We start from the raw sequence: 25,178 nt of genomic DNA on the forward strand, positions 1-25,178 counted from the left end.
TGCGAGATTTTATCAACTCTGCAACTCACGGTGGCCATCTTGGTCCACCCGGCCGGCTCACACTGGGGCAACGATTTTTAGCATTAAAGGGGCACATCCACTCTACATCACAATGACCGGTATTCCCTGGTCTTAAAGGTGCATGACCAGTATTCCCTGGTCTTAAAGGCACTCGGCCAGTATTCCCTGGTCTTAAAGGCGTATGACAAGTATTCCTTGGTCTCAAAGGCGCATGTCCAGTATTGTCTGGTCTTAAAGGCGCATGTCCAGAATTGTCTGGTCTTAAAGGCGCGTCTCCAGTACTCCCTGGTCTTAAAGGCGAATGACCAGTGTTCCCTGATCTTAAAAGCTCATGACCAGTATTCCCTGGTCTTAAAGGCGCATGACCAGTATTCCCTGGTCTTAAAGGCACATGACCAGTATTCCCTTGTCTTAAAGGCGCATGACCAGTATTCCCTGGTCTTAAAGGCGAATGACCAGTATTCCCTGGTCTTAAGGGCGCATGCTCAATCCGAGGAGCCCTCCGCCGCCAACCCCAGCTTATCCTCTAGTTCCCCTCAGTGGACTTCGTCACTGACCGCAATCCATGGTTCTCTGACCAAGAGATTAAATCCCCTCGGGTACCCTCTGTGGCCCGGAGTGCTCGCAGGACTGATATACATGGTCCCTATCCTACATGGGAGCCGTCGGCTAGCAGGGGCCGCAAGTATTCTAGAAACGTACAGGCGTCTTGAAACATACAGGCATCTAGAAAACGGATGTTTTCGTTTCCTGCTCCCTCACCAATGATTTGATAACAACAAAGCTCTGATTATATGATTGGATATTGTAGCAACCTAGCGGAATACAAGAGTGGACCCTCTGGACCGTGGGGAGCCCTACCCCTGGGCGAGCGACCTAGGAGGGAACGACCCCTATACAGGGACCGCAAGGAGCAAGCCCAGAGGTCACTTACCCACGGTGAGATACCAGCAGGGACGGCTCCAGGAAGAGAGACAAAAGGAGGCAGGGTAACGGAATGAAATACGGGAAGCAGACGAAGGGCCTGGAGAACGAGGAGACTGGAACGGAGGGAACCTGAGGAAAGGAAAACAAACCAAAGATCAGAGGTAAACAACAGGAGTATTAGAGCAGGGGCTGAAGGGAAGCTACCAAGGGAAGGAAGGGAACCGGAGGGTAGCACGGGCTAGCACAGAGTACAGGCACAGAGTATAGAGCAATACGAAGGGCCAAACGTAATAGCAAAATGCTAAAACAATCAGGCACCAGGAAGCAGGAGGAACTAGCCTTTATAGGAGGAGCAGGAACGGAATTGGATAGAAAGGAACACATGACTTCAGGAGGAGGAGGCAGGGATGCTGAGCCTGCTTCCTATAGGAAAGCTGGAGCGCCTGCGCAGGGAAAGAACACCAGCCGAGGGCCTGGCCACCGGAAGTGCCAGGGAAGCAGAGGAGCGTGCAGAACCGGACGTTGCAGCGGTGGATTGAGGACGCAGGAGCGCAGCGCTGGAGCGGTGAGAACGGGGACGCTGGAGCGCAGCGCTGGAGCGGTGAGAACGAGGACGCTGGAGCGCAGCGCTGGAGCGGTGAGAACGAGGACGCTGGAGCGCAGCGGTGGAGTTTGTAACAGATATTGCCTGAACTTGCCAGAGCTTCAGAGACGAGTAACCAATCTCGGTACGTTGACGAAGACTCTGGTTCTGCTCTAGACTACGCAGTGTCCCTCATAAGGAGTTCACTGGACAGAAGCCTCTACGTGGGATGCCATGCCTGGCCTGATTTTTAAGGGCGACGGGTCCTTTTAAAGGGCCCCGATCTCCCCACACCATCAACAGACGAGCACATGGAATGTCGCCTCCATGTTTCCTCTTCTGCATCCAGGCCTAACGCCAGACAACCTGTCCTGTCCTCCGGAAACCTGAACTCTGTGGATATACAGAGGCAACCTTTTTTGGCGTACGAGCACCCCCCTCTGCATCACCACTATTTAGCGGATGATGCAAGAAGGCGGACAATTCCTCTCAACTTCCCTGTTAAGAGGATGATGGATCGAGGTTTCCTAAGTTTTATTTCTGCACTGTCAAAAGAGAGCGGCGATGGCAAGAGACTATGACCTGCTGCATGCAGCTGCACATTCCGCCATGGGGTAGATTAACCGGGTAGAATCTCCTGTGGTATACCTACCAGTATCCCTACCTGATAGGTCATCAATTAAAAATACCACGGACTGTCAGATAGCAAATCTGGTTCGTCCCGTCTTGCGCCTTCGGGTTCAGCTCTCGATCTTCCCTAGCTGCCGCATGGATTGCTAGAGCAATGGTCTCCTGGCTGGAGACCTTATCTACCTTGATTCACACCAGTAACAACTGGCCAATCAAATCTTTTGAGCGGGAGACTGACAAAGGATTGTTTAAGGATTGTCCAGCACAGTCTAGACTGACCCTGGACCTCAAACTTCTAACAACCTTTGACATGGTCCTCCTTCTTCGGATGGAGTTCCTCAGCTCAGTCCTTACTTCAACAGAACAAGGTGCAGTTTTTTTTTGTTTTTTTTTTCGGCATCCATCGACACTCGGGATGCTTACCCTCTTTAAAAAATTCCTTCGCCTTTCCATCCGTGAACAGCATTTTCAAGTCACAACCTTGTCCTTCGGCCTTGCTTCCGCACCCAGAGTGTTCGCACAGGTCATGGCGGATGTCATGTTTTCTCTTGCACCCTAGAGGCGTGCTCGTCCTGCCCTGTTTGGTCGACTGTCTAGCCGCCCTTCCAGGACTACGCTGAGTCGTCTATATCACTTGCGATACCCTCTCACCTGGACTGGCAGCTACACTTAAACAAATTCTCCTCATTTCCAGCCCAGCAGATATCCTTTTTGAGGATAATCCTGCACACTTCTAGAAGGCTGGTAATTCTCCCTCGAGACAAGGTCATGGCCCTTCAACAGGGATCTCGCGCAAGGAGAGTTCTGAGGGCTTGATTACTCTTCCCCTCATTTCATTCGATTTGCTAGGAGAGTTATGAGGAAAAATGGTGACGACAATGGAAGCGGTTTCCTTCGCTCCACTCTTTTTCAGCAAGTCAAAAAGACTTTCAGGCGATAGTCTCTGAGCTCCTTCTTCATCCAGGGCCTTTCTCCTGGTTCAATGGTTATTAGTAACTACCAATGCCAGTCTTCCTCTCCCTATCATTGCTCTGGAGATCCGAACGGTAGTCCTACAGCAGGTCCACTGCCTTCTGGCGGGTCACCCTATCCAAATTCAATTGGATAATGCCACGGCAGTGCCATACGTCAATCATCTAGCAGGTACCCATGGCCAGGCGCCATGACCGAGATACCTCACATTCTATGATAGGCCGAGATCTATCATTCAGTGCTCTCGGCAGTATATATCCCAGGAGTAGAACTCTGGACGGCAAACAAATTCAGCCATCAGGGTTCCGCCTCAAGTCAGTGGGAACTTCCCCCCGAGGTCTTCCATCAGATCTGCCTTCACTGGAGCTCTCCACTTATAGGTCGGATGATGTCCAGACCGAATGCCAATGTACTCGTGTTCGTGGTTCGGCCTCGAGATCCAAGAGCCATCGCACTCCATGCTCTGGTTCTGCCGTGGTACCAGTTTCCATAACTCTCCTTCCACTACTTCTGAAAGCCTTTCGGAAGCAGAAAGGGGCCCCAGCGATCCTCCGAGATTCGCATTGACTACGTCAGTTTTTTTGTTTGCGGAGCTAGTATCATCCCGCCTTATCGCAGCAAAACTGCAATTAGGGACTTTCTCACAGGAAGTTTTCACACGTAGTTCTTCCCTATCGCATACCGTTAGGTCATTGGGACCTTAATGATCCTAGGAGTCTTACAGTAGACTTCTTTTCATCCGAGCAGACTTTACTATCAGGGAAAGTCGCCCTTTTTTCTCTGCGATATCCTCACTATGACGAGTCTTTGGAGCTAGCTGTTCTGCTCTTTCAGGTTTTTTTTCCCTTATTACCTTCAAGGCAAGGTTGTCCTCAGGCCATCCCCTTCACTTCTTACCAAGGTGGTAATGTATTACCACTGTTATGAGGGCATAGATCTTCCCTCATCTCTTTCGGCACCAGTCCACAAAATGGAACGAGTTCCCCATATTCTGGACGAAGTGAGTGCTCTGAGTAGGTACGTCTCGAGGACGGCGTCCTTCCGACGGTTGGACTCTTTATTTGGGCTTCCTGACGGTAGAGGAAGGCTTCCTGACGTTTTCAGGAAGGGTTTAGCCATTTCATCGGCCATGCTAACATGGTGAATCCGTTTCACCATCCAGGATTCCTTCCATGCTAGATGTCAGCCTATCTCCCTGTCTGTCGAGGGTTCTAGGCACCAGGCGTCGGCAAGGCACGCCTGCAAGCTTGCGGATTCGTCCAGTCCGCATGCATTGTTGAAGCACTATAATTCCCACACTTCCACAGATGTGAGTCTGGGCAGGCGGACTCTGCAGGCCGCAGTGGCGCACTTGTAAGTAGCCGTTACATGGCCTGATCTGATGTTGTCCCCACCCTGGGTCTGCTTTGGGACAACCCATGGTCTGTGTCCCCCAATGAGGCGAAGGAGAAAAAGGGATTTTTGTGTACTCACCGTAAAATCCTTTTCTCCGAGCCATTCATTGGGGGACACAGCTCCCTCCCTATTATTAGTTGTACTTGTTTTTATCATTTGATATGTTATACTCTCATATATAATGTGACATGCTATACGCTTATATGTTGTTATTGATCTCCTACTGCTTTTGCACCGAACTGGTTAGCTGGGAGCCAGCAGGAGGGTGTATACTGCAGGGGAGGAGCTAACTTTCTTTGTATTACTTAGTGTCAGCCTCCTGGTGGCAGCAGCATACACCCATGGTCTGTGTCCCCCAATGAATGGCTCGGAGAAAAGGATTTTACGGTGAGTACACAAAAATCCCTATTTCATCATTGAAACCTGATTGTTCTAGGATCTTCAGTCCGGTTGGCGGTCCTGTTAGTGACTGACAGCCACCACTGTATGCACTCTTATACAACGAAATCTGCCAGAAACAGCAGGGATTAAATGATTAAAACCCAAGTTATACTGAATCTTTTATCACAAACTATATATGTCAGCTCAGCTCCTCCTGTTCTTAAGCGTGGTGCCTGTAGATTGGACTGCATTTTCATGGTGACAGGTTCCTATAAGGAAAAAAAAAAAAGTGAAAATTGACCGGTGACGCAGGACACAGCCAGCAGGGCAATTTGCAGGACCGTCGGTAACTGCGTCACCGCTGCCTTCCTGTGCATGCGCCGATGAAGCCGTGGTGTGTACATTCAGCTTACTGTGCATTCAATAAAGGAGAGATTTTCAGAGAGCTGGTGGTGCAAATCATGTTACTCATGCCCACGTGGGCGCGATAACATAAGTGAGACGATTAGTCTGGGGGATTAAAAATGCCCACTGACTTGCATATCCCTGGCCAAATTAAATGATTTTAAGGAAAGTGAAAATGAAAGAAAAGGGTCTTTTTTGAAGCCATCTACAGGGTGGGATAAAGACACGTGGAAGCTGTCAGATTCCCTTTAAATGGCTGCCGAGCGGCAAGCATGTTATTAATCTGATGACATATATCACCACGTATTGTGTAGTGTAGATGTAGCTTAACACTGCATTGTTGGTTTGTGGGGTATCCAGCATGCTTCCATCTTCTTCCTCAGGGTAAAGTCGTAACCATAGAAGATGGGGAAATGGGGTCATGACTTGCATGCTTAAATCTGTTAATATACAAAACGCCCTGGTATTTTTTATTTCGTTTTAGATGCCTGGATATCGCAATCTGCTTCATTTCCTCGGAATCAGCAACCTGGCTTGGATACCATGTCGCCAGTGGCTTCCCTTCCGAAACAAGTCTTGCAGTCTTCATCACAGCAGCCCTCGAAAGCTGTTAAAGTCACTTGTGCAAACTGCAAGAAGCCGCTTCAGAAAGGGCAGACTGCATACCAGCGGAAAGGATCCACTCATTTGTTTTGTTCCACTACTTGCTTGTCATCCTTTTCACAGAAACCAGCTCCAAAGAAGCTCTGCACTATGTGCAAAAAGTAAGCCACTGTGGTATAAACGTATTGTAGAGGACCGTGAGAAAGCGCAGAACAGGAATGGTTTAAAGAGACGATCAGTATATTACCTCAGTATTTGTAAGCCAAAACCAGGAGTGGAACAATCAGAGGAAAAGTATAATCGAAACACGTCACCACATCTGTATTTATCACCCACTCCTGTTTTTGGCTTACAAATACTGGGGTAAAATGCTGACCAAATACTGAACGTGTGCACATGGCCTTAAAATAAAATAAAAAAATGCCTTTAATGGTGTAGAAATGGAAAGAAAACAAAGTGATACCTTATCAATCAGCCAGTCCAGCCATGTGACTACTGTATAAAAGCGTTGTCCAGCCACTTTTAATATATCAGAGGCCGCTAGAAAATAATCTATTGTTTGAATCAGGTTTATGTTCAGAGGTTGTTTCAACTTCTTAAATGTGTAAAATTGCGAACTTTATAAAAATGATCAACTTGGCAATGTTCCTCTTCTTAACAATCCTCCGTTTTCATGAACGGAGACACTGTAAAGTTTATAGTGTTCTACTTGTTGCCTAATTTGCCGGCCATCGCTGCATTGTTTCCTAGTCAAGGAGCATGTAAGCAAAGCTCTGAAGCTGGCTGCACTGCTACCTGCAGCATGAGAGAGCGCATTGTTAGGGCAGCAGTGCCACCAGGCGAGGTGGTTAAAAACAAAAAAAAGGGAAACTTTTAAACAATATCATCACACAATGAAAAGGAACAGCTCTATACAGTAGAGATCACAGGATCCAGCACTCTCAACAGGTGATATCACAGCTCTCCTCCTCTCACTCCCTTCACAATGACATTTGCCCTGATTAGAAAATTCTGATTTAAATGGGTTTCCCACTACCAGGACAAACCTTTCTCTATCGGAGTGTTTTCCCTTGTTAAAATAAAACACTTGTACTCACCGTTGGCACGCTCTCTTCCAGTGCTTATGTGATGTCGTAATGTCGTACGAACCCTGCACCCAATCAGCACTGGCTTTACTGTATCCAAATCCTATGGCGGGGACAGTGAAACCATCGCAGATTGGACTCGGGGCTCGCGTGACGTAACAACATCACTTAAGCATCGAGAGAGCAGTCGCCATCACCGCAGGTGAGTAGCTATTCTTACTTTTATAGGGGCAATCCATGAGATTGAGAAGGGGTTGTCTGAGGGGAGGATAAACCCCTTTAAGTATTCCATTACAGTCCGGGTCACCTACGATCTGCAGGTCACTGCGGTTAATGTCAACGAGTAGTAGGATTCTATTATTCGCTTAGTGGCCAGTGTGTATTTTAGCACGACTTTAAAATATACAGTCATAACGCAAAAATATTTTTTTTAATATGAAATCCCAAGTCTGGCAATATTAATTTTGCGAAGTATTGAATTTTCTAATCATGACCTCACATTTTAAATCGCTTGTGGTAATGAAGCAAACCTAAACTGTATACGTATGGAAACTGCATTATTCCCTCACTTATAGTACCGGAATTGTCACTTCTACTGACAGGAAGAATATGAATTAGGTTATGTTCACACGTTGCCTTTTTTGCAGTTGTTTTATGCGTTTTTAATGCAAATTTTCAGCTGCGTTTCACAGTACAACAAACCTGTTGAAAGCAATGAGTAAGTGCAAAAAGCGCCGGTATCGGGTTTTGCTGCGTGTTTGGTGCCAAAACCTGATGAAGTTGAATTAGATTATTTTTTTCTATGTACTAAACTTTCAGCATGCATGAGAGACAAATGTACACTGACAAATACGCGGTAAAAGCTCAGCAAAACCTGCTTTTTTGATGTTGCTTCTTTACTGCCAAGAGAGCAGGTTTTGCCTGCAGGAAAAAATGCATCAAAAACGCAACGTGTAAACATGGCCTAAGGGAGAAGAGCTGCACGGGATGTTTATTGCTGTAAACATGATACAGACCATAGCATTCGTGACGTGCCCTTCAGCCCATGCCTGAGCCTGGTACATTCTGCCACAAAGTATAAAAAAAAACACTCCAGGTGTAAATGCTGTGAAACCAGACCTGATTTTCAATAGCTTTGAGAGAGTGCTTAATTTTTATCATCAAATATTTTTCTGATATCGACTTTGAAAACTTTCTACCCACTTGAGTGTCGTCTGCATGTTGAGATGTCTTTATGTTTTTATTTCAGAGATATAACAACAATGAAAGGTACAATTGTTGCCCAAGTAGATTCAAGTGAATCCTTCCAGGAATTCTGCAGTACCTACTGTCTGTCATTATACGAGGACAAGCAGAACTCTGCCAAAAATCAAAACAAGTCCAGGTGCACGATCTGCGGCAAACTAACTGAGGTACATCACTTATTTCTTTTAAAGGTGTCCTCCATTAGTGGATAATCCCTTTTTAGCTGCTGAAGTGCCTGCACCGTACTCGCCTAATGGACTGCTGACGTTACTGCACAGTCTCTCCTTGTGGTCACCTGACCTAACTCCGTAGTCCGTCAGAGCGGACGTCCGCAGCCAATCAGTGGCTGATAATTGGCTGCAGCGGTCAAGGTGACGTAACAATACTAGATTTCTGCCAGCGGAGACCACGCCAACATTGCTGGAGCATTGCCAGGCCAGGAAGTCTTGTGCTGTTTTTTTTGTGTGCCTTGCCTGGGGTATTTTAGCAGTTAGGAGGAGAGGGTTGGAGTAGTGGACAGCCTCTTTATAATCCTGAAAACTATAAGTTCACAAAAATATGTGCTTGGGTTACCCAATCACGTTCCTGAATCACAATTGCTTTTTCAGTACTTTCCTTAACTGTGACTGGTGGGCGCCATCACAAGGATAATGATTTTTGTTTGTTTTGTTCTACGTCTTGCTCTTCCACAACTTGCAGTTCTTAATCAGACCTGTACAAAAAAAAACTAGAATATTCATGTTCTAAACATTTAAAGGGAAACATCCATGAAAAGTCTTTAAAAAAACATTATCGACTTGCCCTCCAAAGCCTACCCGCTTAAAGGGTTAGTCCTCAAATTGTAAGTTCTTTATCCATGCGTTATGGGATAACTTACTGAGCCTTAGAACGAACCAGTCGTCTTCAGCAAAGCAAAGGTGCGCACGTTCAAACTCTGCTCCATTCATTGTCTATTGTACTACTCTCATCTATAAGGGAGTGACTTACAATTTTGGGAATGACCCTTTAAATAGCATGATCCTTTTTTAGCCAGTCATTGGCTCTTGCAGACCTATATTCACTAGCTTGTGGCCAATTTTTCACTAATTGGTGTTTAGCTATTTATTCCCCATTCTTTAACGAATGGGCTGTGACTTGCGGTTTCTATAAAATCCATGTTTTATCAGCGGGAGATTATCAATACAGGACTAGGTGTCTTGTGCCTCCTAGTCTACTGCTCTGTGTAATCCCGCCCCACCACTGATTGGCAGATTTCTGTGTCCGCTGTCAGAAATCTGCCAATCAGAGCTGTGGGCGGGGTTATACAGAGCTTCACCTTCTGAGCACGGCCATATCTGCAGCAGAGAAAACTGATTGAATCAAAATGCCAGCAAGCTGCCCAGCAAGTGACACATCGCTGGAATCTGGGTCTCTGCCCTTACATTACGCTGCTCTCAGATTACATGGTAATAACCTAGTAACAGATTCACTTTAATTGCATTTTTAGGGAGATGTGGTGGTACCAACAAAAAAAAACCCACAGTGATTTTCCCCAATCATACAGTGAGGAAATATCCTAGCATTATGCCAGTACTTTTTAATATCTGAATACCCATTACATCTTTCGGACCTTGACATGTGCCAACATGCCTAGGTTGGTTTTGTAGGTGGTGGTTTTGTGCAACTCTTAACGATGTTTCTCTGGTTGTGTACTTCCAGATTCGTCATGAAGTTAGCTTTAAAAACATGACACACAAGCTGTGCAGCGACCATTGCTTCAACCGCTACAGGATGGCCAACGGCTTGATCATGAATTGCTGTGAGCACTGCGGTGAATACCTGCCAAGCAAAGGAGCTGGAGACAATGTCCTCATGGTCGACGGCCAATGGAAGAGGTTCTGCAGTCCAGCCTGCCTCAATGAATTTAAGCTGGTAAACTACTTTGTTCCCAACATGTACTACTAGAAAGGAAAGACAGTTCTCCATTGTGATAGTCTGCACACACTGCTATGCAATTTGTACCAGGCGCCTTTTTGATACTGAACATGTGAAACAATGAGTGGGAACCTGCATTAACTGTTTTCCAAACACGAGGGGCCTGGTGTTGCCTGTTCACCAGCCCCAGTGTAATATTGACTCTCAGGTCTGTAAAAAAACAAACAAAAAGATGCTTGCAAGAAGAGTTACTACCAAAACCATTTCTATTGACAATGCCTACTCTTCATTTGTTATCCCTGCTTGTAAATTTGACATTAACCATCTATATTTATGGAACATAGAGGCAATGACCTACCATCTTTGTCTTTACCAATGCCTTTTTTTTTTTTTTCCTATTTCAATGTATTCGGCAAAATCACATTTTGTAAATTCTCTCGTGAGTATTCATTGGAAATCTGCATCTTGTTGATTGGAAATCTTTTCTTTTGGTTTTTGCAGTGCTACCCTTTGTTGCATGTTACAGTTAGGCCTGGTCAGTAGACAGGGGAGCAAGTCAGTGTTTCCAACTCATTCTGACCACTCGAGCCCTAAACTACATTTATTAGCTTTAACCTATGAGAATTGCATTTGTGTGTGTGTGTGTGTGTGGATGAAGGGATGACATTTACTTAATGTTCATTTTTGAGGGGTTTTTTGCTTTAGAGTTCATAATATTTTCAAAGTAGTAGTGGTATGCTTGGTAGTGTGATAGGTTGGATTGTTTTTTTTCCCTGGTTGTTCCTCTAGCTTTCTTCTGGCCTTTCCTCATCACAAGTAATGTACTGGTTTGTGAGGTGACACTCATGTCTCATGAAGACTGCCCCTGCTTGAAACCAAAGCCAGCCTGGCAGTCACCTGATCGCCTCCGGTCCGGTTTCTGATACCCCCCCGTTAGTGATGCGCGAACTTGCTTGGATAAGGTGTCATCTGAGCATGCTCGTGTGCTAATAGCATCTTCAGTGTGCTAAAAAAATATGTACGAGAGTGTGCGGCTGGATATATCGCGGCTGTTAGACAGCTGCAGCACATGCAGTGATTGCTTGTTTGTTAGGCAGTCCCTGTATGTGTTGCGGCTGGCGATGACTTGACCATATTATTTGATATTTGAGCATGCCGATAACACCTTAAGTACGTTCGCTTGTTATTCGAGCACATTCACTTATCATTACCCCCCCCCCCCCCCCCCCACAGGCTTTCTACATCTAAGGAGACTGGTCCAACCATACGTGTCTCCTTGCAACGGCTGCTGCGGGAAAAACATGGCATGATATGGTGGCCTTGGAAATGGCTGTCCATCATTGACGGCAATTGTCATTGCAAATCAGCATGGTAGAGAGGGAATTGTGTGCCAACTACTGTCTTCCAGCAGTTCTCTAAAGTCTATGGTCATATAGATTTGTGTAAAAAATGTAATATTAAAATGTTTATTTTAGGTTGCATACTAATAAAGATGCTTTAATCTATAGTTTTAGTGGCAACTATCATATACTATATTCAGTGTGTGTGTTCAGATTAGAAAATTGACTTAATTTTTTTGGTTAATATTTAAAGGGATCTTGTTACCTGATTCATACTTGCCTGTGTTATGTCCTGCTTACATTGGACACTAGGTATGGCATGCATCAGACACCGCCTATGCTGTTGCAGCCATACTGCGATGTTACAGGCACAGTGTTGTTAGCAAGGCTGCCCTGCACTGTGTGTCCTGGCTGACGAGTCCTAGGCCACTAGCCGGTGGCTTCTTCAACCCTGCTTCCAAAGACTCACAATTCTACCCATATGTATGGAAAAATATTTAGAATTGAGAGTCCTCAGTGGTTGATACCTTTTAATGGCTAACTGAAAAGATGGTAACAAATTGCAAGCTTTCGAGACTACACAGGTCTCTTCATCAGGCATCAGTCTTTGCCTGATGAAGAGACCTGTGTAGTCTCGAAAGCTTGCAATTTGTTACCATCTTTTCAGTTAGCCATTAAAAGGTATCAACCACTGAGGACTCTCAATTCTAAATATTTTTCTATCTACTGGCTAACATGGTACCAACATATATGTCTTTCCTGTACCCATATGTATGGAAAGACCTGTCTAAGATCAGGCCCTGGGGATAAGCCACCGGAGACTTGCCTCAGACTAATCAGCTTTCACCCAAAGTACTGACTGACTAAAGTATGTTTTCTTTGAAACGCAGCCTAGAATAAAACCTACATGGTGGCAACAGCCTGACCGTGTCCTCCTCCATGTGGTTCGGGCAGCATGACTCCTGTGAAAAGTTCCCTTTAAAGCATATCCTTTAGGATAATTGTGGTCTTGCTGAATCCATATTTCTTTTGAGATAGAGGTTTGCAGGATATAGACCAAAAATATTTGTGGTTTGTTTTTATAGGTTAAGTCTTTCTGGTTTTATATGTTCTATTTGTGTAATCGTACATATATTTTTATAATTACCCTAATCATAGATACAGTTTAAAGGAAAAGAACAATTGATCCATCTCTTCTGCTCCGGTGTCTTGCATTGTCGTATCTCATGGTGCCCGTATACATTGGATAAGATGACCGAAATGTCCGATTTTTACTCTAACAAATGTTAGTTTGGTGAAATGAACAAAGTTCACACTGCAGGTTTTGCATAGTGGATTTTTTTTTATCTGATAATCAGCAGCGGCTGTGTCATCAGCAGAGTATGTCCAGTAATGGCTGATGCGGCCGGAGTTTTTTTTGGGATGTTGATGAGCTATCACTCATCTGCTCATTTTTATCTAATGTGTATGGGGTCTTTATTGTGTGGATCCAAATCGCGATTTACAAGACTGACTAAAATCTAAATATGGGCTTGGATGTGGCAACATTGGTGTGAATGGCGACTTGCATCCATACAGTGACCCTACGTGAGCAGAGCTAGGACTCGTGGGGCACAGAACGGCTGTAGGCATCAAGGCTACAATCCATTCACTGGTAACTCCACAAAAACCAGCTCTTTTCTTTTCTGGGTCCTGAAGGGTTTCGATTTAAAGGGAACCTGTCACCCCCAAAATCGAAGGTGAGCTAAGCCCACCGGCATCAGGGGCTTATCTACAGTAATGCCTCCTCTCCACCGCCCCTATCCCGCCTCCACTAAATTAGGTCTTTTCATTGTAATAAGGAGTCAATAAATGCGAATACCGGATATAACTTCTTGTTTATCGTCAAGGTATTTTTTCTGCACTCTTTTTAGACAAATGTTCTTTCCTATAATATTTATTTTGCTTGATTTTTTTTTTGTACTTCTAGATTTTGAAAGATTGCTATCAAACATTTGATACTCTGTTCTTTACGCAGGATTTCATTTAGTGTCCAAATTTTGTAGTTCGAGGTTTTCTGGGCTGAAAAGAAAAGTTTGTACTCACTGATTACAAACTGACAAATTGTGATAGTGCAAAATGCTCACACTGTCATAATTCCCCTGCATTCACAGTAAGTGGGGCAGTCACGGGACTATATCTGTGCGACTTGCATACCTCACCATCACGTACCAGCTGGAACTTACTGCCATCCTTCGCAATACAACATGTAGTGACCTGGATGACAATCTAGTCGGTATGTGACTGCAGAGTATCGAAATCGCATATATGTTGTCATGTGATTGCACACGCACGCTGTGGATACAGGGAAATCGTGACACTGTGCGTATTACATACTTTCACAATTCAGCAGTTTGTGACTACAGACTGGAAAATCATCAATCTGGTTTGATGCATCTATGACCCCTGCAGCCTGGCCCTGGTTACACAATGTTTCTCTACTAAATACACAAATTTTAAAGGGGTTGTCTTGGCCTTAGCGTGACAGCAGACTTGTACCCTATGTGACTGCAGACTTGTGAACCCTCACGTAATGTCAGGATTGTCTGATGCCAGGAGTGAGTGGTAATGTGACTCAAATTCCGCGATTTTTATACTTCTGGCCACATCCTGACTAGACTGTTTCCGGCCTCGCTCAATACTCTTGCATTGAGCAAGGTTGTGCCCATAAAGTCGACACGTGACCACGTGTATCCAAACCACATACTTGTGGTCACTCCTCTACTGGCAACGGAGAATCCTGACAGTGTGCGCAGTGCCCGCGATATGAGGATTCACACATCTGCAGTCTTGTAGCCTAAGCCCAGACAACACCTATGAACCTTTTCATGTCTCAGTGAATTCTCATTGTGTGAAAGGAGACGATGTTTTTATATGTATTTTCCCATGAGCTCACAAAAAAAGATAAGAAATTGGAAATCTTATTATAATGACATGAGAAGTTCATTCCATGGCTGCTTTTTATATTTATACACACCGCATTTCAGAAAATGTTTGCCTTAATTTTGACCAGTTTTACCTCAAGGAGAATAAAGGGTACTATGTAATACAAGGACGACTGTCAGTCACTCCATAGGAACACCCACCGGACTCCTATGCATACAAACACACCAGGGTTGAGAATAAAATGCAAGTTATACTGAATATTTTCCCAAAAATCTATATATCATCCTTTGTTACAAAAAAAAAGGAATTCCCACCTTAGCAACATTCCAAACTTAATATTATGAAATTAAGATAGTTTCATATTGTTTGCTTTACTGTTTTGTGAAGATTGATATTTCATGTTTTCTTCATACGTTGCCTAATGACAGCTTAGTGGCATCTGAGAGCTGGTACATGCTACCGGTGTATTAGGCAGCCTGTATCGGGCACTGGCTGCATGGTTTCATGGTATGTTTGACTCTTTAAACCCTCCAGCATTTCAGAGAGGAGAAAAAATACACGAGAATCCACCAGGAACCAAGCTGAGCCCCCCACGGGAGACTAGTCAGATAGGCGGGTCCTTGGCAGGTTGTTCTCTCCCACTGCACTAGGCGGGTCCTTGGCAGGTTCTTCTCTCCCACTGCACTTAAGTAACAAGTCTTTCCATATAGAAACATGAAATATAGAGCCAATATTTGATACATGTATTAGCTTGGGGTGTGCGTACAGTCCATAGAAATACAATGTATCACTTATAAACGCTACTTGGAGTACTATAACGGTTGTTTTTAATTTTTATTTCATAAATCAATAGTACACCTGAAAATGATTAACTTTGTAATATATCTTTATCAGAGAAGTCTGCTCATGTCTCCACCAGGACTGATCATTCATGATCAATATTCTCAATTTACGGGTAAAATCTGTATCCAGTGAAGACAGAAATATTACAGGAGGAACGAGGAGTCCTACCTCTAGCTCCTTCCCTCTACATAGGAGATGGCACTTGGTAATGTGACATTCCGTCTTCACTGAATACAGATTTTTTTTTTTTTTTATCCTTGAATTCCAAATTTTGAAAAGGAAAGCTCGGTCCTGGTGGAGAAAGAAGCAGATTTCTTCAATAAGATATATTACAAAGTGTCTCATTTTCATGAGCACTATTGATTTATGAAATAAATATGTAAACGAAGATTACACTTTAATTCAGATCGTACAGCAAATACATTGAGGGATAAAAAGTAATCGCCCCAACAATTGTTTAGGATTATAGATGTTAGGCTTCCCGAAAAGCACTGCTCTCTGGTAAGACGTTACTCACATCTGCATCGAAAGCTCTTATAAAACCCATTGGACCCTATTAAAGTTAGCGAGTCTTTTTAAAGTAGTCAAGTGACCTGTGTCGGGCTGGTATGTTTTTATGCCCCAGCACAGGAAGAGAAAAACTAACCCAAGTGTAGGTTTAACGTTTGATACGAAGCAAGAACACATGTAAAAAAAAATTATATTTGACGTTTTGTAAATTGTTCAAAATAACTTTCTTTAAAGCTTTTTTAGGTAAATCAGGAGCATAGTATACAGGGGGCATTTTTCATATTTCCAGGGACTTTGGTAAACAAAATGTAGAAGTGCTAGAAATTCTAGTAAGCTCGTATGTTTTTGTAGCTTGCCGTTCTGTCACTACAGCTGCTTTTTCTAGCCCCCGCCAAACCTGACCTCTTTCCTATGGTTGCTTAGATTCAAACCATTAATATTTTACTAAATGTTTTAAACTGTGTAAAACTTAGAAGTTAAAATACTATATAATGTTGGGTGTTCAGGGATACTTCAATATTGTTGGCAAGCAAATATAGCATTGTACATGTCTGTTAATCTCTGTTCTGTTTTATTAAAAATCTGTTTGTTTAAAAAGTGTTGCTGTAGTTTATTTTGGTTCATATTTAGTTACATAAAGACACTTGTTTTCCATGAATTGTCATAGTTCGGCCCTACATAGTCGCTGTGTCATGAAAGTGATAGCAGCTTTAAAATAGATAAAATTCAGTGTAAAATTTTATTTTTTTTATTGTTAGAGTTGTGCAGCCATTAAGTGTAAGCCATAAGATTACACTGGACATGCAATAATCCATTTATAAGCTACTGCAAACTTAATATGAAGCACGCCATCATTAAAGTACAAATAGAGACGTCTCGCCTATAGTTAGACTTCCTAGCCTTTATCAACCTCCTTGCTCCCACTCAGACAGATTTTTTCTTAATGAGCTAAACAATGGACTGTCTCCTTAAATCCTGTGTTCCTTTAAGGGCTCGTGCACACTTTGCGGTTTTTGCTGCGGATCCGCAGCGGATTTGACGCTGCGGATCCGCAGCAGTTTTCCATGCAGGGTACAGTACAATGTTACCCTATGGAAAACAAAAACCGCTGTGCCCACGATGCGGAAAATTCATTGCGGAACCGCTGCGGAAAAAAAGGAGCATGTCACTTCTTTCTGCGGATTCCGCAGCGGTTTTCAACATGCACCAATAGGAAAGTGCTGTTGAAAACCCGCAGAGGAATCCGCAGAAGAAACCGCAGGGAAATCCGCAGTGAAAACCGCTGCGGTTTTGCACTGCGGATTTTCCAAATCCGCAGCGGAAAAAAACGCAGAAGAATCCGCAAAGTGTGCACATGCCCTAAGACTTGAATCTAATTAAAGGAGTCCACTCATGGAAACCCCCTATTGACCACCAATACGTCTTTTTACTGACCTCACAAATCAGACAATAGCATCTCCAAACTGGTGAAAATGCAGCAGTACACTATAGGGGACACTGTATCAGCCTTGATTAGTTTTGGCACCAACCATGGCTTTTAACCCCTTAGATGCTGCTGTCAATAGTGACTATGGCATCTAAATGGTTAACTGTGGGGGGGCTCCCTCTTTAAGGAACCCCGCGATCATGATTGTGTGGTCGTAATGTTGTTCATGGCCAAATAATGGCCTTAGTCTGCAGACTACAGTAACCTGTTGAGAAGTTACCGACATTTATGTGGTAAAAATAACATTTTTCCTATCTGTCGTGTCACTTTGCATTAATTCCTGAAAAGCACCTGAAGGGGTTAATGAACTACCTGACAGCAGTTTTTAATATGCCGAGGGGTGCTGTTTTTAAAATGGTCTCACTTTTGGGAATTTTACAACAAATAGGTCCTCCAAAGTCACTTAAAAACTGAATACCATATATACTCGTGTATAAGCTCAGATTTTCGGCACAATTTTTTGTGCTAAAAACGCCCCCCCCCCCCCCCCCCCCCCCCCCTTGTCTTATACATGAGTCACGGTCCAAAAAGCTGGCGCGGGAGAGGGGGGCAGTTGAGCAGCGGGTGACAGGAGCCGGCGGCTGTGGCACAGTGACAGCTGCAGCCGCCAGCTAACACAAGAGGTCATACTCACCCTTCGTCACTGCATCTCCGTTGTCTCGATGGCTCGGCTCTCCTGTTCTGAACGGTCACTTGGTACCACTCATTAAGGTAATGAATATGGACACGTCTCCACTCCCATAGGCGTAGAGCGCATATTCATTACCTTAATTAGCGATACCACGTGACCGCTGAGGAGAGGAGAGCCGCCGGGACAACGGAGATGCAGATACGAGGAGGGGGTGAGTATGATGGTGAGGGAGGGGGGCCATTTCAGCTTTGCATACAACCAGGGGAATGGGGAAGCCGAGCCGTGCGGGACCAGGGGGGCCGAGCTGTGCCGTGCGGGACTGGGGGAGCCACACATACCAGGATGGGGAGCCACATACCAGGACAGGACAGGGAACACGCATAGCAGGACAGGGATGAGGGGACAATGCATACCTGGTTTATACTCGAGTCAATAAGCTTACCCAGTTTTCCGTGGCAAAAGTAGGTGCCTCGGCTTATACTCGGGTCGGCTTATCCTCGAGTATACACAGTAAGTCCCTAAAAAAGTAAGTTTCGTAAGTTTCCTTGAAAAAATGAAAAATTGCTGCTACAATTTTAAACATTCCAACATCCTAACAAAATAAAATGAGACTTTAAAAATGGTGCTGATGTAAAGCCGACATGAGGGAAATGTTATTTAATGACTATTTTATGTGGTATGACTGTCTGGATTAAAGGGATAATCAAAGTTTGAAAATGCCAAATTTTTAGAATTTTTGGCCAAATTTCAGATATTTTAATTGGCGCAGAAAATATCGACAAATGTACCATTAACATAAAGTACAATGTCACAAAAAAAAAATCTCAAAATCGATGAGATCTGTTGAAGCGTTCCAGAGTTATTACCACATAAAGTGACACTGTCCAGATTTGAAAAGTTTGGCTCGTCACTAAGGGGTTAAATGCTATGGTCGCCTCCTGGACTGGTGCCGTTCTAGCGATGTCTGCAGCTAATCAGCGGCCTCTGAAAGGCTGCAGCGCTCATGTGACCCAAGTCACTCCACAACATCCTTACAACTGTGCCGGTCCAGGAGGCGAGTATATTTTATTTTATAAAGATGATTATAGTAGTGGACAACCCTGTTAAAATTCTTGAATGCTTTTATTTATCAAAAACACCCTTGATTGTGTTGGGATTTTTTTTTTTTGTTTTTTGCTTATCCAAACTGGTTCAGAATTGTAATTTTATAGCTGCTAGAGCATTGTTTTTTTTCTGATAGAGGGTCAAATCTAATGCAGATAGGGGGGGGGGGGGAAATTACCCGCCACCACCACTAGGTGGAGCTTTTGTAGCCAACTGTATATTTATGCCCTTCTCTAAATGTTAGACATGTTAAAGGGTTTGGCACAAAAGTCTGAAGTCATTTCTATGTGACTGCAAACTTGTAAATCTTCCCGACACGCACTGTCGGGACTTGTCAGCAGCGGGAGCTGTCGGAAGTATGCGCTATGCAGGCTTCTGGCCACATTCCAACTAGAGGTGCGCGGTTTCGCTCAATACAAGTGTACTGAGCGAGGCATCGGAGAATCCTGCCTGCACCGTGCATAAAGTAACTGCAGACTTTCCTGCCAAACCTAGATAAACCTTTTACGGGCAGTATGCCGCAGGCACATAAACTAATAATTATACCTTTTTGCTAAGTGCAATCTCCTCTATTTTTGATTTCTCTTGGCAAAAATACATATTTATTTACCAGCGCAGGATTTAGAGCTGCAAAAAGATCTTTCTCACATTTAATCAAATTTTGTTACTGTCAAATCAGCAGCTCTGCACTGAGTTAAATGAGGGATAAAAACTAAACTTCCAGAAGCAGATAATGTCTAATGCCATATTCACAGACCAGTTAGGGGTCTCCCATTACGAGACTGTCATGGTTTTGCTCAGACTCCTGTGGATAGTCCTTGTATCTTGGACCGGAACTCACTGATATGTGAATGTCATTAGGTGCCCGTGTAGAGCCCAAGAAATTATTGCAAATATCAAAAATCTGAAATGCATTGAAAAAAAATCTTGTTGATGCACAGCAATATATAAAGCATATTTCCAGCCCTGTGTTCGGTACCAATTTTATTTGTGAAGCTGAAAAAGTCTCAAGTGTTTAGACGTTTTGTGAAAACATTACCGAGCCATCAGGTAAGTTCAGCGCTGATCTCCAGCTGGGTTGGTCCTACATTTGTGTGCTGAGATATGTTTGGAGAGTGACACCGTGACATTGTGGATGCCTGACAATGACCATATTGACATGATTTGTGGATTTATGAGCCTCAAGAGACAGGTTTTGGTTCCTTCGGTTTAGCCAGTTGACGCCACACTTTAGACCAGAGCTCCACGGTGACACCAATGATTGTGATTTTGGCTTGTGACTGTCCTGTAAGAAAGTATTGAAGTCCCAGCGAGTCACAATAATGCCGTGATTTTATAGCTAATCACTGTCATACTTCCCCTAAAGTAAACCCGATCAAGTAGATTGCACAGATTGTCCTAAGACGTTGCCAGAGATAGTGACTTCTCCATTGTCTGTAAGCTCCCTTCATTTTACAGCACGTGATTCATGGCTAAGAGATAAATTAGAAATTCCTGATGTCATAAGAGCCGTGAATTAAAATGAATGCCTTAATTGCTTATAGTCTGGCTATGGTTGTCCTGTATGGGCACAGTCTTATATGCCCCAAGCCTCCACAATGTTACGTTTACTCATGTCCCCTCTCTTACCCCATTATGCATTTCTGTATCGTTTCGTACAGGGTTCAGGCATCATATCCTTCTTATATGCCCCACACTTTATTAATAGCAAGGGAAGCATTGGAGTTCCTACCAATACTACAATATAAAGAAAAACAGCCAAGAAAAAAAAAGCAACAATCATGAAGCCCATTACAAATAACCAGTTATAAATGTTTATTAGTATCAAAACAGGGAGAAGGGCAAATAGGGTAAAAGGAATAAAAACAGATGTTTACAGTATCCAGGACAAGCATGTCACAAATATCAAGTACACGTATCAATGATAGATGTATGTGATCCGTAGTAAACGGCACCCCAGAATATGAACAAGTACTTGTACCTTACTAGATTGCGGTAACAGCATCACCGTGGCATGCCTGTCACCCCGATGCGCGTTTCGGTTGAAAGACCTTTCTGTAGTCACAAAGCCCTCATTATTTACATCAGTATTCGATGGAACCCCCCAACCCCTGCAAAGTGAGAAACAACCCTGCTATACGCACAACCAACAGGGTAAAGAATATATATTGTAGGAAGTCCCTTCTAATCTGGTGGCTATATCCATGGAATCCCCGGCTCTGGAGGACTTAAGTCTTTTATTTCTTTTCTTTCCATGTAAAGAGCACCTGCCTCAACGATCTGCTGGTCTCCAAAACCAGAAGAAAGATCTACTGTAGTTATGTCCACAGGAGCCATAATAAATCCATGTGCTTGGAGGTTTTGGGTTACTGGCTAGCGATTTACCTTTCTGCACTTTTTCGGACATAGACCCTAGATATCACTCTGCACCCTTGTGGATAAGCAGTGATGGGCATTAGTGCAGTGGTGTTTTAATCTGCAGCTTATGGGTGGTACATTTTACATTTTGTTTACCTTTTGAGGGAACAATAAAAGAAAAATCAAGAAAAAACAAATTGTACATTTTTCATTAGTAGGGTTTACGTTCTCCTAAGTATAGGTGCACCTTGTGTGGCCTCTGTTGGGCATCTGTACACTCAGGCGGTATACACCAGACAGTGACCACAGGCTAGATAGGCATCCCACCGCCATACGGACTTGTCCTATACAGTAAAAGTGTCTTTGTGGCAAAGGGAACGTTAAAATACGCTCCAGGAACAACTCAAACACACTGCGCACTTGGGTTAAGAATTTTATTGTTTTTTGAATGGTTACATACGAGATTTCCATCAGTCGGCTCTCCAGATCATCACCAATAGTTTATATATAGAAGTCACTATCGCCGGCAACACTTTTGCTAGAGAAGAATGTGAAAGGTATGTGTCTTATTAAAAAAAAATCTAATTGGTCTAACGATCATATCAGGCCTATCACACCTATACACGAGTTCTATCACGGGCTGAAAACAAATGATGCTACATAAAATCCCATTGCACTAGTGACTTCCACAGTGTCCTATTCCCTGTACTCCTTTTTTTCTTGTCCCACAAACTACATACTCAATCAGTATTGTTTGAGTGTGAGGGACTTCTAGTCTTAATATTCTGTTATACCCAGGGCTGTGAAGTCAGTAAGCCAAACTCAGACTACTCAACCATGACACCGACTCCAACTTCACCAAAATGGGCTCCGACTCTGACTCCACGACTCCGACGCCACAGCTCTGCCAGGGCTGTGTAGTTGGTAAGCCAAACTGACAACTCAATTTCCATGACACCGACTCCAACTTCACCAAAATGGGCTCCGACTGACTCTACGACTCCGACGCCATAGCTCTGCCAGGGCCAAACCTCCGACTCCCGACTTCACAATTCCCATGACTCCACCAAAATGGACTCCGACTCCACAGCCCTGGTTATACCACATCCTCTCTGCTGATGACTCTCGTCTTTCTTTACCTCTTTAACTTGTTAATTATAGTTAATCTTTCCAGAAGTCCTTTCCTTCCAACCTAATATACAACCCCTTCTTTTGGACCCATGTGGACAGTAAAGGTTCAGAGCATGGCTGTAGTAAAAGTTTAAGGAGTTGCCTTGTCAATTTAAAAAAAAAAAACAATGTATTTTGGCTACTGATAACTTTTTTTTTTTTTTTTTTGTCTCTTTTATTTACTTTTTGAAAATTTAGAAACATGGAAAACTAACCAGCTGCACCGGATGCAAAGCTCAATGCAGAATTTTCGACATGACTCAGTGCATTGGATCAAACGGACACATGGAGCCGTACTGCTCAACAACGTGTATGAATTCCCACAAAGCAAAATATGCAAAGCCCCCTCCGCCGCCACCGCCCCCGCCGGTTCAGAGTTTCATTCCTCCTCAGCGTAAGTTTGTGACGCCGAACTGAAGTAACAGTGATTTAAAGTCTTTCAACCAGATTTTCAAAGTGTTATCTAATGTGCTTAGCTGACCTTGACGCACTATTTTGGTGGGGTTTTTTCCTTCTCTTTTAGGGTATATTCACACATTGCTTTCTTTTTGCATTTTGCCGGAATAAAAAAACCCCAACATTTTACATTACCAGCAAAGTGAGAGCTTTCCGAATTCTCATGCACACGCTGCTTTTTTTTTTTTTTCCTTACAGATTTGAAGCAATTTCATATCTGCAGCTTGTCGATTCTTTCAGCGTTTTTACAGCTTTTTTTCACACAAATGAATGGGAAAAACGCTCCTATTTTAGTGTTTTTCCTGTCAACACTCTATTTGCAGAAGATTTTTCTGGCCACAAATACTGAACAAGTGCACATACCCTTACATTTTAATTTTGTGTCATTTTTCTTCTTGTCAATTTGTAGCGGGAATAATCTGTCATTTTTGTAAAAGAAACACCTTACCTCAGTATCAAGCCACAATGCCTGATGGAAAACTGTACAACTTCTGTAGCTCTGGATGTGTCGCTAAGTTCCAGGTTTGTCGAAGTATTTTATTTATTATTTACGTAGTTTGCAAATTTAGTGTTTATGCCATCGACACTTATCCCCAGTGTGCAGACTGATAAGTTTAAAATCTCTTGACCACTTTTATGGGAAGGACAACAAAAAATGATGTTGGTAATTCTTATATTTAGTTCTTTACTCATATGTTTGAAGTGTGTTTTTAATTTATTTATTTTTAAATAATTAAATCAAACATGGCAAAATGAGCAGCAGATTAACCCCTTCATGACCTTGGGATTTTCCGTTTTTCCGTGTTCGTTTTTCGCTCCCCTCCTTCCCAAAGCCATAACTTTTTTATTTCTCCGTCCATATGGCCATGTGAGGACTTATTTTTTGCAAAACAAGTTGTACTTTTGAACAACATCATTGGTTTTAGCATGTCGTGTACTAGAAAATGGGAAAAAAATTCCAAGTGCGGTGAAATTGCAAAAAAAGTGCAATCCCACACTGGTTTTTTGTTTGGCTTTTTTACTAGGTTCACTAAATGCTAAAACTGACCTGCCATTATGATTCACCAGGTCATTACGAGTTCATAGACACCTAACATGTCTAGGTTTTCTTTTATCTAAGTGGTAAAAAAAAAATTCCAAACTTTGCTAAAAAAAAAAAAAAAAAATTGCGCCACTTTCCGATACCCGTAGCGTCTTTTGATCGCCTGTTATTGCATTTTAATGCAATGTCGCGGCGACCCAAAAAAATAATTCTGGCGTTTTCAATTTTTTTTCTCGCTACGCCGTTTAGCGATCAGATTAATCCTTTTTTTTTATTGATAGATCGGGTGATTCCGGCGATACCAAATATGTGTAGGTTTGATTTTTTTTTTATTGATTTATTTTTAATGGGGCGAAAGGGGGGTGATTTAAACTTTTATATTTTTTTTTTTTTTTTTTCACATTTTTTTAAACTTTTTTTTTTTTACTTTTGCCATGCTTCAATAGCCTCCATGGGAGGCTAGAAGCAGGCACAACTCAATCGGTTCTGCTACATAGCAGCGATCATAAGCGATGCTATGCAGCAGAAATGCAGGCTTGGTATGAGCGCCGACCACAGGGTGGCGCTCACAGCTAGCCGGGATCAGTAACAATAGAGGTCTCAAGGACCTCTGGTTACCATTCTGATGCATCGCTGACCCCCGATCATGTGACGGGGTCGGCGATGCAATCATTTCCGGCCGGATGGCCAGAAGCGCCGTTTGACAGCGGCATTTAACTAGTTAATAGTGGTGGGTGAATCGCAATTTCACCCGCCGCTATTGCGGGCACATGTCAGCTGTTCAAAACAGCTGACATGTCCCTTCTTTGATGCGGGCTCACCGCCGGAGACCTGCATCAAAGCAGGGGATCTGACCTCGGACGTACTATCCCGTCCGAGGTCAGAAAGGGGTTCATGGGTAATACATGCCGCCCAAACCGCAGTCCGCACGAATCAGTGCCTGGCTACACAATGGCAGTCAGGTATATTTTGCTCTGAAACACTCTGGCATTTTAGAGAAAATATAGTTCAAAGATCCTGCTGAGGACTATAGGGAGAACCCTGACTAGTCCACCGCTGCCCCTGGCTAGGTTGTCCCGACGCCATTGCAGATTATTGACGACAGGTATAGTTTCCGGCCGTATCTTCTTACTATACATACTTGTGGGCCTT

The 25,178-nt window shown here is 43.4% G+C and overlaps 1 protein-coding gene across 1 annotated transcript in view; it reads left to right on the top strand.

Moving 5' to 3' along the window:
- The window catches only part of ZMYM2 (zinc finger MYM-type containing 2), a 118,108-nt gene that overhangs the window by 74,245 nt on the left and 18,685 nt on the right, over positions 1-25,178 (top strand). The window contains exons 3-7 of the mRNA XM_077298362.1: positions 5,799-6,078; positions 8,252-8,414; positions 9,946-10,158; positions 22,727-22,922; positions 23,394-23,506. Coding sequence (XP_077154477.1) covers positions 5,799-6,078; positions 8,252-8,414; positions 9,946-10,158; positions 22,727-22,922; positions 23,394-23,506 — 965 coding nt within the window. The remainder of the gene's footprint in view (positions 1-5,798; positions 6,079-8,251; positions 8,415-9,945; positions 10,159-22,726; positions 22,923-23,393; positions 23,507-25,178) is intronic.

The sequence above is a fragment of the Ranitomeya variabilis genome, chromosome 3 (genome assembly GCF_051348905.1).
Source record: "Ranitomeya variabilis isolate aRanVar5 chromosome 3, aRanVar5.hap1, whole genome shotgun sequence".
NCBI classification, from domain to species: Eukaryota; Metazoa; Chordata; class Amphibia; order Anura; family Dendrobatidae; genus Ranitomeya; species Ranitomeya variabilis.